Source organism: Ictalurus punctatus, chromosome 5 (genome assembly GCF_001660625.3).
Source record: "Ictalurus punctatus breed USDA103 chromosome 5, Coco_2.0, whole genome shotgun sequence".
NCBI lineage: Eukaryota > Metazoa > Chordata > Actinopteri > Siluriformes > Ictaluridae > Ictalurus > Ictalurus punctatus.
Window position 1 is genome coordinate 21,051,185 of NC_030420.2, and position 14,601 is coordinate 21,065,785.

Sequence of the window (14,601 nt, forward strand, 5' to 3'; positions counted from 1 at the left end):
GTGTATTTTGAAGCCATATTTTAAGTTTTTTGTTTCATCATTATTATTCCCCACCCACCTTGGAGCCCAAAAAACAGGTTGCACACCACCATGGAATTCCAGTAGATTATGCATCAGGGCTATAAGAATGATATACTCGAGCAGTTAAAGCAGATTATAACCCGCTCTATCCATTCGATTGACCCCTTGGACAGTGATTACTGAGGACTCTGTAAAGTTAGCAGTTGTTAGAAGCTATCGCAGAACTCTCAGAGCATGTCTTGACCAGCGGATTGATTGGAGTGGGCCATTGCAACCTTCCATCTAGGTGAAGTATGAGCCAAAGTACAGTGTTGAAACAATGGCAGCCGCAGCAAACCATATCTCCCACGCACCAGGATCTCTTCCTCCACCGACATGGGTCTAAACTTACGGCAAACATATCGCTCTTTGCGAAAAGTATTGGGATACTGAGGATCTATTTTACTCTGCATCCTTACAGAGATGAAGGATGGTATTAGCACATCTAGATGGAAAAGCATGTGTAAAAGATATAATCTAGAAAACTGTAACTCTCGTAAGTGGGCCCCAAGGGTTATTCTCTCTTACCCAAGGAGAAGACCCTAGCACTACGGAGGGAAGGAGCATGCCACTGTTCCTTTCATGAGCTGCCACCAAGTATATGGGTCTCGTGCCGTACCCGGTCTACACGATAGGTAAAATGTGACAACACTCTGCCATACACTAGTTTCTACTGATGCATATGTAAATATTTGTGTATATATCAGCTATAAAATAAACGTATGAATGTGTGAGTCACACTCACAGGGCACAGCGCGCAGGTAAAGGTTCTCCCGTATGACCTGTTGCAGTTGGCTGTCCATGGATCCAGGTGTGAAGCACTTGCTTAAATATAATCTCAGGTCTTTACACAGAGTGGAGCCTAGGAAAAAGTATACAGTAATAATCATCACCAATGACATCTGACACTCAAACCACACTCAATATCTCACCTAATAATTTTTCAAAGTTTCGATGCACCAAAATTATGCTTCCTACTGACATAAAAAACCAGCATGATTTTTGCATCAACTGCACAAATTCTATTCATTTACTTTCCTTTTGAAAAGAATTTTTGAAAAAAGGCAACCACTTAGCACTGAAAAGGTACAGCCAGCACATGATGCTAAACATTTTATCATTGGAAATTCAATAATGGAACAAGTAGTGCCAGAAAATGTGACGTGTATACATGAGTTAAAATGGCACATGTGTAAAGCAAAACTGGCATATAATTGGCCAGATATTAAGATGACCTATAAATTCAGAATTGCTACACTGAATCTGTGGTTTTCGGTGCAAGTAGTGGTTTAGAACTCACTCAACCCAGTTTACAGTAAACCAGCCCAGAAATGAAACTTTTTCAGAGTTAGGCTCTGGTACCAGGCACTGGATACCACCGGTACAGGTTGAATGTCTGGTGCAGTAGAGCATAGAAAAAGTGCCTTCTCACCCAATATTTTAAATTATGACGATTACTCCTGAAATTATTTGTAAAATGTTACCTGTATATTGACATGTTGTATTTTATGTTAAAAACTGGAAACAGTGTAACCTTTTTTTTCTTTCATAAGCCATATGTACTCACTTGGCAGACAACTGAATGTCATTTTTGGCCAATTTTTTCAGTGACTGTAAATTCAGTACACCCCTGATTGACAATAGTAAGTCACATTCACAAGTATGTGCATATATAATGTCACATATGCCCAAATATACACATAAAATAACATCAGGGATGGGAATTATTAGAGGGCCATGATGGAGAAAGGCCAATGGGGGAATTTCACACCAGGACAATGGGGTATACCCCTACTATATTTTATATATATATATATATATATATATATATATATATATATATATATATATATATATATATATATATATATATATATATATATGTATGTGGGGTATACCCCACAAAATCAGCAACAGCAAGTGATGGCACTTTTCAGCAAGTGAAACCATTTAGTCTACAGTAAACCACATAGGAAAATCAACAAACTAATAGCGTTGTTTGAATCCACCACTCAGTGGATAAGAACTCAAATTCAGCTGCTTCCCTGCATCACTTTCCTCGATTTTCTCCTTTTTCAAACTGTGCTAATTCACACAAAACCACTCCCTATTCACAATAAAAATGAATCAAGAAGCCAGCAAAAGCCATAAGGACTAGTGTGAATTGTGGGGCAAAGCAGTTTTGCCTTCCCATCTGTTCATTTTTTAAAGTGCTTTGTGACCTTAAACAACAGCCCCTTCTATATAACGAGCAGACGGATACGGGGACCAGTATATGCATCTGACTTCTCTTCTCTACTGACAGTGATCAATCCTGCCAGGGTGAGCAGGGAGCTCAGTAAAGGTTAAGTAATGGAGTGTGCTTACCACATCTACTTAACAGCAAACGGTCAAGTGTATCACTAGGGACAAGGAAGAAAAGCAGAAGCATGGCTGAACTATTAACAAAACCACAAACTGTCCAAAAAAAAACAAATTACTGTATAGTTTCAATTTGTTTTGCAAACAAATGTATTCTCAAAGTTGCAAGAGTAGTCCTTAAGAGGTGTACCTTTAGTCTGCTCCTCTACAATTATGCTCCTCTCAGTACAAAAGACTTACCTTTAGATGCATATATACAGTCCTTCTGAAACTATTAGAATGGCAAGGACCAGTCTTTTGTTTCAGCTATCCACTGAAGACATTTGGGTTTGAGATAAATCAGAATTTTAGCTTTCATTTCCTGATATTTACACAAGTTAGAAAATGGCACCTTTCATTTGAACCCACCCATTTTTCAAGTGATCAAAAATACTGGGACACGTAACTGACCGGTCTTTCTTGTTGCCCTGGTGCGTCATGTTAGATTGATTGTTCAAACAATTAATAGCTCCAAATGTCTACTCTTGGTTTGAGCTCTAGTTCTTACCTGTGAACATTGCATTTGCTGTTAAAAATGATAAACCAACATGAAAACCAGAGAACTGTCTATGGGAGTAAAGCAAGCAATTTTGCAGCTGAGAAAATATGGTAACTCAATCAGAGCCATGCACAAGCATTATTGTAAAAGAGTAGGGGTATACACCATTGTCCTGATGAAATTCCCGCATTAGCCTTTCTCCATCATGACCCCCTAATAATTCCCATCCCTGATCAATCTCTCCTCTCCACTAATAGCTGGTGTGTGGTGGGTGTTCTGGTGCACTATGGCTGCCGTCGCATCATCCCGGTGGATGCTACACACTAGTGGTGGTTGAGGAGAATGTAAAGCGCTTTGAGTGTCTAGAAAAGCGCTATATAAATGTAACTGTAACTAACTAACATTGGGCATAACCAATACAACAATTTGCAATGTCCTGGAAAAAAAGAAAGAAACAACTGGTGTACTAACAACCATACATGGAACAGGTTGGCCAAGGAAAAACAACAACAGTTGTTGGCAGAAACATTGTGAAAAGTTGTGCTCTGTGTGAAAAACAACAGTCAGTGACATCAACAATAACCTCCACAAGGCAGGGGTGAAGGCATCACAAGCCACCTTTTGAAGAACACTTTGAGAGCAGATATATAAAGGCCATACCACAATATACAATCAGCAGTAAGAATCAGAAGGAAGATGTTCTGGAACCAAGATTAACCTCTACCAAAGTGATGGAAAGTCCAAAGTGTGCAGAAAGAAGGGATCTGCTCATGATCCAATACATACAGGCTCATCAGTCAAGCACAGTGATAGTGGTGTCATGGCTTGGACTTGCATGGCTGCTTCTGGAACAGGATCACAAATCTTTATTGATGATGTAACTCGTGATGGTAGCAGCAGAATGAATTCAGAAGTTTACAGAAACATTTTGTCTTCCAATTTACAGAGAAATGACCCCAAAAGCACTGCCAACACAACAAAGTACTTCATCAGGAGGAAAAAGTGGAAACTTATAGTCTGGCACCGTCAGTCACCAGACCTTAATCCAGTTGAGCATACATTTCACCTCCTGAAGAGCAGACTGAAGGAAGAAACTTCCCAAAACAAACAACAACTGAAAAAAAGCTACAGTGCAAGTCTGAAAAAGCATCACAAAAGAAGAATGCAACACTTTGGTGAGGTCAGTGAGTTGCCAGCTTGATGCAGTTATTGCAAGCAAGAAATATGCAATCAAATATTAAGTGTTATTTGCTTTCATTTATTAACATACTGTTCATATACTTTTGCTCACCTAAAAATTGGGTGGTCTGCCACCTACAGTGCCATGTTGTAAGCTGTGTAACACATCTAGATGTAAATATCAGGAAATGAAAGCTGACATTCTGATGGACGCCCTGGGTTTACCCCGAGTTCCCTGGGATAGGCTCCAGGCTCCCCTGTGACCCAGTGTATTGAAAATGGATGGATGGAGGTTCACATCAAACATCAGAATGGGGAAAAATGTGATCTCTGTGACTTTAACCATGGTATGGATATTGGTGCCAGATACTCTAGGATGGTTTGACTATTTCAGAATGGGATTTTCACACATGACAGTCTCTAGAGTTTACACATCTCAGCATGCACAAAGCATGAAACCTAGAAGTGGATGAGCTTCAACAGCAGAAGACCACATCAGGTTTCACTCCTGTCAGCCAAGAACAGGAATCTAAAGCTATTGTGGGCACAGACTCAGACTTAAAATAAAAATCTATCAGCTTGATTTTTTCCAGTCTAATACTGTCCAGTTTGGGCGAGTCTGTGCCCACGATGGCTTCAGATTTCTGTTCTTGGCTGACAGGAGTGGAATCTGATGTGATCTTCTGCTGTTGTAGCTCATCCACCACAAGGTTTGATGTGTGGTGCTTTTCTGCTCACCACGGTTGTAAAGACTGATTATTTGAGTTACTATATTCTTCCTGGCAGCTCAAACCAATCTGGCCATTTTCCTCTCTCCTCTCTTATCAACAAGGCGTTTCCACCCACAGAACTGTCGCTCATTCAATGTTTTTTGCTTTGCGCACCATTCAGTGTAAACTCTAAAAACTGTTGTGTGTGAAAACCCCAGGAGATCAGTAGTTTCTGAAATACTCAAACCAGCCCATGTGGCACCAACAACCATTCTTCATTCTGATGTTTGATGTGAACATTAACTAAAGCACTTGAGTCTGCATGATTTTATGCACTGTGCTGCTGCCACCACACGAATGGCTGATTGGATAACTGCATAAATGAGCAGGTGTACAGGTATTCTTAATAAAGTGGACGATGTGTGTGTGTGTGTGTGTACTGGGAACAAAATTAATGAATGTTCCTGAATGAACTGTGATGTGCAGCAGCACTTACTAGGTAGTAGCAAGAAGAGAGTTGCAGATTGTCATTAATGCATGATGTACTAATATGGATCACTATGTGCTTTTCAAAAATAGCAAGAGGGTGACAGTTAAGGAGGACGATATGGCGGATGGAAAAAATTTGCAGGATTTTCTGGGTGCTAGGAATAAGTATGCTAAGGATACTTTAAAATCACCAAAATGATATCAAAATGTATTTCTACATATGTTGATCCTGTATTGTTTTTATCATATCTTCTATGCAATCAGGACAAGGCTCCAAAGTACACGTCATAACCAGAGAAAAGCCTGTAGAATAGAATACTTTCAGGCCAACTCTGCTCACAATGAAAACTACTATAGTGACCTTTTTATATATATAATAAAGTAGATATTATATATATATATATATATATATATATATATATATATATATATATATATATATATATATATATATATATATATATATGGATTCAGTAATATTTGATTTCTAGACTTTGTGTGGTGTCAAAAAAAAGACTGATTGAAAAAATTATTAATTCCCTATTTCAGTGCATGCCAAGAACTAACAAAAATTAAATTAAAAGCCATTTCCTTGTTTTCTAATTTTTATTTCAAAATTAAAAAGGAATTAATGCACTGTGCACTGTTTATGTATATTAAATGTAGGGCTGCAACAAGTAATCGATAATAATGGATAATTAAAATAATGGACAATGATTTTGATTATGGATTAGTCGGGTCTGTGACGTCACTGACTCAGTTATCTACAGTGACGTCACTTCACAATGGTGAAAAATGCGTTTCTATGAATAAAACACTGAAAACAGCAGAGGTTACTGAGTGAGCTGCTGCAGGAAAAGTGCATGGTACAGGTCGTCCAAAAGATGAGATTGTTTTATATTAAGCACTTCAAACAAACTCGTAAGTGTATTAACGTGGCTCGTCGTGTCAGATGCTGAAACAGATGCATGTGCTGTTTAATGTGTTCCAGACATGTTTTCTTCAGCACAGAAATGACATATTTACCTTTATATCCTTATCTGTAAATGTTCGAAATTCACACCTGTGTTTCCATTTTACATAAAGACTCGTCCTGACAGCGAGCGAGTCTCCGTTAACCTTCACTGAATGAGCGCGAGTCCACGCATGCGCGTCAATCAAACAGCGGGCAACAGAAAGGAAGCGCAATAACTCTGACTAAAATATTCATTTTGATCCAATATGTTGTTCGATGCTATATTTAGTTATTTTTAGAACCAAAAGTAATTGTGTTTTTATGAGAGCAGTAACTGTAAGGGGGTTATATCATGTAATTGTATATAAATATAAGACGTGTCATACATTTACAGAATAAAGTAACATGTTACTGTGTTCGGATGAGTGGATGTGTGTGTTACTGCAGAACATTCAACCTCAATCAAATATAATTAACCTAATTAAATGTTTCTGTTCTAAAAGAGCAACTGTTTTGAAACAAAAGCGGGAAATATAGAGGAGTAAAGAGTTTTTAAGAGCTCATTATGCAGCATTTCAGGAATCCGCTACCTGCAGAGCAGAGAGCAGAAGCAGGCTGACATGCCAGTATAGTCTGCAGATACAAGAACACCTTACTCAGCTAATCAAAACAGCCTGGAATAAACTAATACGCTTTACTGCTTTTACCTGGTGAAACGGTTTTGATGCGAATGGGATGAGGACACGAATTTAGAACCCCTCTAACGTCTCCCAGGGTCATGCCCAGGACAGGAGTGCCGCCAATCTCCAGGATGATGTCACCCACTGTGGCGCCTCCTCCAGGTGCTGCTGTGACGAATGGGAACTCGCCATAATCGGCGCCACCTCCAATGGCCACACCCAGCTCCCCAGAGGCTCCACCCAGAGGAACGAAGCTCTCCTGAACTTTGGAACGCCAGTGCAGCTTCTTGACTGTAGCCTTAGACATGGCGCCAGCGCTGAAAGAAGACATTAAAACGGAGATGTAAACAATTACTGCAGCATAATTGTAAAAAGTGGCGACAATCAGCTCAACTGTTCTCGTTCCATTTAAAAGAGAGATGTGCAGCGAAGTTACAGTTTCCATTATATACAACTAGATTTCGGTTATACATCTCACGCCGAATGTTTAATGGTAAAATGGTTGCTCTAGTGTCTGCACTAATAAGGTGCCTCAGCATGCGATAATGCAATCTGGACAACAGTGAGTCACTCCACCGATTTCCATTTCCACCCAAATAAATGCATGAAAATACCTGCTGGTTGAGAACAGGAAAAAGTAAGTAATTAACTAATTAAGCATATCTATATAATCTACATCATTTAATTAGCAAAAACACTGGGCTCATATCACCAAGGTTAGTGAGCACAAGTTTTGCTTGTGCCTGCACAAAAATAAATAAATAAATAAATAAATAAATAAATAAATAAAAATTGAGCCCCTAAACTTAATCCCATGTCCAGCCAGTGTGTTCTACTTTCTTAATGTCTTGTAGTGCAAACAGTGGCATCTTAGCAAGAGAAATGATTTAATATAGTCAACTCTATCCAGTATTTCATATTATAAAATTACAAGATGAACCAAATATATAATTACTAAACCCTATTCCACACATTTTTACTCATTTCAAGTGTTCTTGTATTTACTTATTTATAGAAAGAATTTTCCACTAATAGAATAATAAAACATACAGCTTGAAATAAGTCAAAGCATCTAAAAAAACAGATCGACTAATTGTATTTTCGATTTTTTTAGAAGCTCATAAGAAATAGTAGAGAAATTCACCCACAGTTGCTAAGAAAACTGTTTTCTTTTCACACCGAGAAGATTTCATAAATGGTATATGTATACTGTAAACTTCATTGCTGTAGTTGTAGCACCTGTAATCACAAATTGAACGGGAATGTTTTGCAAAATTTTTTTTTTAAAAACCCAGAAATAACACATGACTATGTGGTACCTCACAACACTGAACTGTGGCAAAACAGCTTCCATATAGGATCAACAACCACAAGTAAAATTTAAACTGCAGTGCCATTTGGAGGCTCCGCCTTATCTGTTAACTTTATTTTCCCAGAGCTTGTAGTACATTAGAGGTCAACCGATAATCGGCACAAACCACACCGATCATGTTTCACGGTCGCGGAAAGGGTTGAGAAGGATCTGCTTTCATTAAACAGTACGAGAGCGGTACTATAGAACGTGACGAAATAAATAAAAATAAATCACTGACACAATTTTCTTGTTTTATTTTAAGTGTTTTTTAATTCATTTTGGACGTCTCTATTTTGAGTTGTTATTTGGAGTGTTACTCTTTGGTTCAGTTTGAATGTATATCTTTTATTTACTTCAATATTTATTATTAATATTTATACATTTATTTCATTTTTTAAAAACTACAGTAAATTTTCATAGTACAATCAGTATCGGTAGAATCTACTATCAGTCGACTTCTATAGTACATTATCTGGGTATTAATATTAACTAGATCTCAATGAGTTTCCCATTTGAGATAAGGTTTATAACTAGCTAACTACTAAATATATGAGCAAAATCAAGACTGGAAAGACCACATTAAATTATCTAGCCTGAAAGCTAGATAATCAACCCCCCCAAATAATCTGTATAGTAGTGTTCAGTTTTAACTTAAAAAAAACAAAACCCTGAACAGTAGTGTTCTTTCAGGCTTTCATTTACATTGTGGTGCAGTTAAGTACATATTTTCTTGACCTTGGCAGGAATTAAAGCCACGGGGCAGCACACAAATAGTGAAATCAGTGGTGCATGGTTCCCAATTCTTTAAAAGTTTACAGGGGAAATAAGCTTTTCTCATACATTTCCTCATGAATGTTATTCAGCAGGGAGTTTTGCTTCCCTATGGCAGTCTGCAGGCTGAATACATAAGGCTGAGTTTCTAAACTAAAAAAATAAACAAACAGATGGTCAAAACACGTGAGGGGGGGTGACGGACTGAATCCGCAAACACGACTTCCCAGAGTTCATTAAAAATGCATAAGGCTATTTCAGGTGTTAACAATTGTGTAGTGATACTACACCCGCACAATTTTAAATACATAATGCCAAGATACATACACTCGTACATTAGGGGTACATCTTCCTCGGATCTGTTATCACATAACTTTCACTACGAACGTATATGACGTTCTCTTCAATGGGACTGCTAATATAGACCGAATGAATAAATTGATTAGTAAACAAATGAATCGAGATGAACTCTCATTGAAAACTGTAAAAACTTGTATGTAAAAGCATTTGAGCATATTTGTGCACAACTCCTAATACATGTGGCTCACGCAAACACACATAGTGGAACTGCAGAGCAAAGGGCAAACATTAAGTAAGAGAACTTTTGCTGATAAGCACTGTAGGGAATAGGGAATTGTGATGTGGAGGTGGAGGGGGTGGGGGTAACGACAACATTAGCTCACGGAGACTAGAACACTGCTGCAGATCACCTGCAGCTTTCTCAATATTCATTTAGTGAGAGCAAGTGGGTTTGAAAAACCACTGGAGGGGGGCACAATAACAAAACAACAGGTTACCATTTTCATTCCAATGGTCAAAGAGATCAGCTAAAGCATACATAAACTATTCATAATCAAAAGCAAACAGAGGCGTGAGCAATTCGGACAGGATATCAAAGTCCACTCAGTCTGGTGCTTTGTATTCACACCTCTGTAATACAGCCAAGGGCATTACAGATGCACGCTCCTCAAAACAGGAAGAATGAGGAAGCCTCCTACCTTTACTGCGAGCGAGTTCAGCTCTATGTGCAATAAATCACTAAAACATAACTGTGGATCATGGGCTTGTCTGTCTACTTGTCCAGTGCAGTGCTTATTATCCTTCTGAGGACCTTCCATTGATATAATTATTAATACAGCTTATTTATGCTATACCTACACTTAAACCTCACCCTGGCCTTAACCTCGGTAACCAAGAGGAAACATTTTAGATCTTTATTTTTAATTAAAAGCTGCAGTTTTTGCTAACAAAAGATATTCTATCCTTGCCCCTGCATTTGGTCTCTAACAAGATATAAAAACATGCCCACACCCGCACACACACACACACACACACACACGTCTATGGAGAGATAACTTTCTTTCGTCTCATGGGATATCAGGAATAGATCCTTCACATGTTTCGCAAATGTATCCTGCCAATGGGCTACATAAAATCTGAAATCTTCCTTCTGGAAAATAATCTGTGCTATATCTGTATATGCGGCATGAGATAAAACCCGTGTCCTCAGTTTCACCCCGTTTTCTCCTGTGCATGCGGAGAACTTGAGAATAACTATGCTTTTTTTTTTGGACAAAAACTTAAATGAACACCATCCTAATACATAACACTATTCTACACTATTCCACTACATATAACACCTACAGTATATCTAGGTACAAGAACTATAACAACTCTCAAAAAAACATCATTCACCCTATGCAGTTATTTTCCAATGAAATATTTTAAGGTTGTTGGGTTGGTTTTTTTTTTAGATGTTTTTTTTATGGAATCCCCAAAATTACAAATCATTAAAAGGCTATGTAATGAATCAAAAAATATAACTGATTCGCAAATACTGATCATAGAGTGAGCTCTTAAAAAAAAAAAAGTGAGCTTTTGAGCCTTGTATACGAAGAAAACATCATGCAGAAATGCATTATTAGTTGCTGAAATGCAATCCCACTGCAAGAATGCAACACCTATTTGTGCAAGACACAAAAGCATAAAAAAGTCAACTACATTTTACCACTGCATCCCTACAACCCATGAGGAAATTAAAACTTATTACAAGCATTGTTAAGAAAGTATTTCTGTAAAAAAAAAATTAAAACAATAAATAATAATAATAATAATAATAATAATAATAATAATAATATTTTCCCAGCCTGTTATTTAATGCAACAAAATAGAGAAGCACACTTAATCAGGTCATGACATTTTCAATAATTTTTTTTTAAACATTTCTGAAAATAGTTGAGAGCAAGGCGTAGCCTAATCTAGATGCTGTGAAGTTCTATCCTAATCAGTATTATTGTCGGCACAGACACTTTCGATTGCTAGTCTGCATTAACTGATATCCATATCAGTAATCAAACCCATGATGTGTCATTTAAGAAGGTAAACATTGAGAGCTGACTCGCCTTTGGGTTTTTTTCCCTCTTTTGTAAACGCAGTTACTCTTGTGGTGCAACTGAGTCAAAATGCTTCCATGGAAACCTCTTTTCATCATTTGAGCTGTACATTTGTGTGAATACCGAGACGTACATTTGACTGTCGGGTGTGTATGAGGCAGCATGATAGGGAGATCCACTGCACTGCTGCTTGCTGAAGATGGCAATCCGTTATGAGGATAAATGGAAACGAAGCACAGACACACCAGGGACAATGACATTAAGTCAGAGATGCTTATTTTTATTTGTCAATGCCTTGCTGGTTCAAAAATTTGTTAAATATATGTTTATGTAAATGTAAATGAAATGCAACATAAAGTTCTTTGTGAATTAGATGTTTGATATTCCATAAAACAGTTACATATTTTCTAGTTAAGCAAAAAAAAAAAAGAAAAAAGTCACTGGTCCAAAGATCGCAAAATCTGTCTGGTTTAGAAAAGAATAACGGCAACAAGTTGCTTGAGAGCCCGAAAGAGTCAGCTTGTATTGATGAGCTGAGCTACATGATCTGACTCACTGAAACGAGTCAGAATTCCCCTCACCAGTTCAAACCCCCTGAACTAAAGGTGCTGCATGGGACTGTTTTTTTGTTGTTGTTGTTTTTGTTTTTTTGTTTTTTAAATCCCACTCCTACCCATTCCTGTAGTTATGTTAATCAATGTGTCCTTTCTTTGGCATTTCAAATCTCACTGTCCACATGACAGACCCCAGGTCTGACACACAATTCTCCCTGGATGAATAGAACACCTAGCTACAGTCATGTGAAAAATATAAGTACACCCCATAGAAATTGTCGGCTTTTTTTGACATATTTGGACAAGCAAACATTTGACCCTCTTTGAAACAGTGCCTATTAATACAGTTCATATACTTATAGGAAAATTAGCTTTTTCAATCATTTATTCGACAGACAGATCAATAGGTGTGATATTCTTCTGTGGAAAAAGTAAGCACACCCTCGGCCCTAGAAGCTAGTATAGCTTCCTTAAGCAGAAATACCATCTTGTAGGTGTTTTGCATAATTGTCCATCAGGCTTACTGGGATTTTTGATCACTCTTCCATGCAATATTCTTACAGTTGCAAGATGTTTGAGGGTTTTCTTGCATGTACCGCCCGTTTAAAATCCCCCCACAACATTTCATTTTTGAGCCATTACTTGGTGGATTTGTTAGTGTGCTTAGGATCATTATCCTGTTGAACTTTCAGACAGATGGCCTCACATTATCTTCAAGCACTCTTTGATAGGTTGCAGAATTCATAGATGAATCAATGAATGCAAGCTGTCCAGTCCCTGAGGCAGCGAAGCAACCCCAAACCATAATATTTCCACCACCGTGCTTCACAGTTGGTATGAGGTGCTTCTCCTGAAAAGCTGTCTTTGGTCTACGCCAAACATGTCTGCTGTTACTGTGGCCAAACAACTCTGTCTTTGATTCGTCTGTCCAGAGCACATTATTCCAAAAGGCCTGGTCTTTGCTTACACGCTCATTGGCAGACTGCAGTCTTGCAAAGGCTTTTTCTCCCATGCAGGTCAAATTTGTGCAGTCTCTTTCTGATTGTAGAAGCATGCACTTTAACACCAACAGTTGTAAGACTTACTAGCAGATCCTGTGATGAAATTTTGGGGTTCTTGGAGACTTCTTTTTGCATCAGACGGTCTGCTCTTGGGCTGAATTTGCTGGGACGGCCAGTCCTGGACTCATTGGCAGTCATTTGAAATCTGCACCATCTGTAGATGATTTTCCTTACAATGGAATGATTTATTTCAAATAATTTGGAGATCTTTTTAAATCCCTTGCCAGACTCATAGGCATCCACAACCTTTTTCTAAAAGCCTTACAGAACTCTTTAGAGTTCTTTTGAGTATCAGTAAGGTTTAACGATATCACTATTCTTACAGATACTGCCTATCGATCCGGTACTTTAACGGTATTCTTATCTGTACTTTGTGTTGTTGTTGTTGTTGTTTTTTTTTTTAAATGAAAAAAGAAACAAATTGAGAACAGAATTAGCATTGCTTTAATTTTTTTTAATAAAATAAGTTTATTACTATATATCTATTTGTAAATGCACCAGTATGAAGGCATTTTTTTTTTTAATATACTGCTGAAAAAAATACTCTAAAGATTTATATGTAGGCTATTTGTAAAGAAACTGAAAGTGATGTGCATGTAATGGTCTAAATGTTTACATACTGATTTATTTCTTTATTTGGGATTTTAAAAACAAGTAGAAAATATGTTGAATGCGTAATGTCCTTTCACCCAAATGAAATCAACATCATTTCAACATAAGATAAGCAAACCAATTAAGGCGATTTTACATTTATTTTAAATGGCGTGAACAACGTTGATTCAATATGACTTTAATGAGCAAAAAGATGTTGGATCAATGGCGGAGATTAACACTGTTTTGATGCCATGAGAGACCTCGATTATGCGATGATTACATGTCATTATTGGGAAGGCTGCTAGCATACAAACCTGACATAGATGGGGCAAACAGAGACGAGCTAGCTAGGCAGTCGAAAACTTTGCATTTCTCGGTCTGCACATAATACAGATTTTGAAAGATGCGTTGACAGGTTGTTTGTGTTTTCGGCCTTACATGCAAAAATCTTGTTGCACTTGTGGCAACGACGTTGTCTGCATCAACTCTAGTGATTGCAACACTTTTGAATGTTTGGTTCTCCCCACCATCATCACTCTGTGTATTAAGCAAGAGCTTTCATGTTGTGTGTGCGCTCATTGTTGCGTGTGACAGACGGTCTCCACGCGCACGAGAGATCTCACTTCTGGACTCCAAATGACGAAAATGCAGACGAATATCTTAATATTGTCGCAAATTAGAAATGGTTGTTGAGATAAAATGTGCAAGATAGCGTTTATTTAGCAATAATAAATAGGAAATATATTTGATTAATTTCTCCAGTACTGAAAGCAGAACCGATAGCGTCAGAGCTTATCGATACTACTGTCTTTGATAATTTAGCACCGGGGCCAGTTTAATACCGGGTTTCGGTACCCATCCCTAATGACACCACACACCTCAATAACAAAGGGAACACCAGT

The 14,601-nt window shown here is 37.8% G+C and overlaps 1 protein-coding gene across 5 annotated transcripts in view; it reads right to left on the reverse strand.

Moving 5' to 3' along the window:
- The window catches only part of magixa (MAGI family member, X-linked a), an 84,429-nt gene that overhangs the window by 63,838 nt on the left and 5,990 nt on the right, over nucleotides 1–14,601 (reverse strand). For 3 of the 5 annotated variants that reach the window (XM_017468499.3, XM_017468500.3, XM_017468503.3), the window contains exons 2-3: nucleotides 7,000–7,289; nucleotides 806–922 (exon numbers count right to left, since the gene is read on the reverse strand). In XM_017468499.3, coding sequence (XP_017323988.2) covers nucleotides 806–922; nucleotides 7,000–7,289 — 407 coding nt within the window. Of the gene's footprint in view, nucleotides 1–805; nucleotides 923–2,427; nucleotides 2,463–6,999; nucleotides 7,290–14,601 lie in introns of those variants that run through there. The other 2 variants (XM_017468502.3, XM_047155597.2) reach the window with 2 other exon arrangements.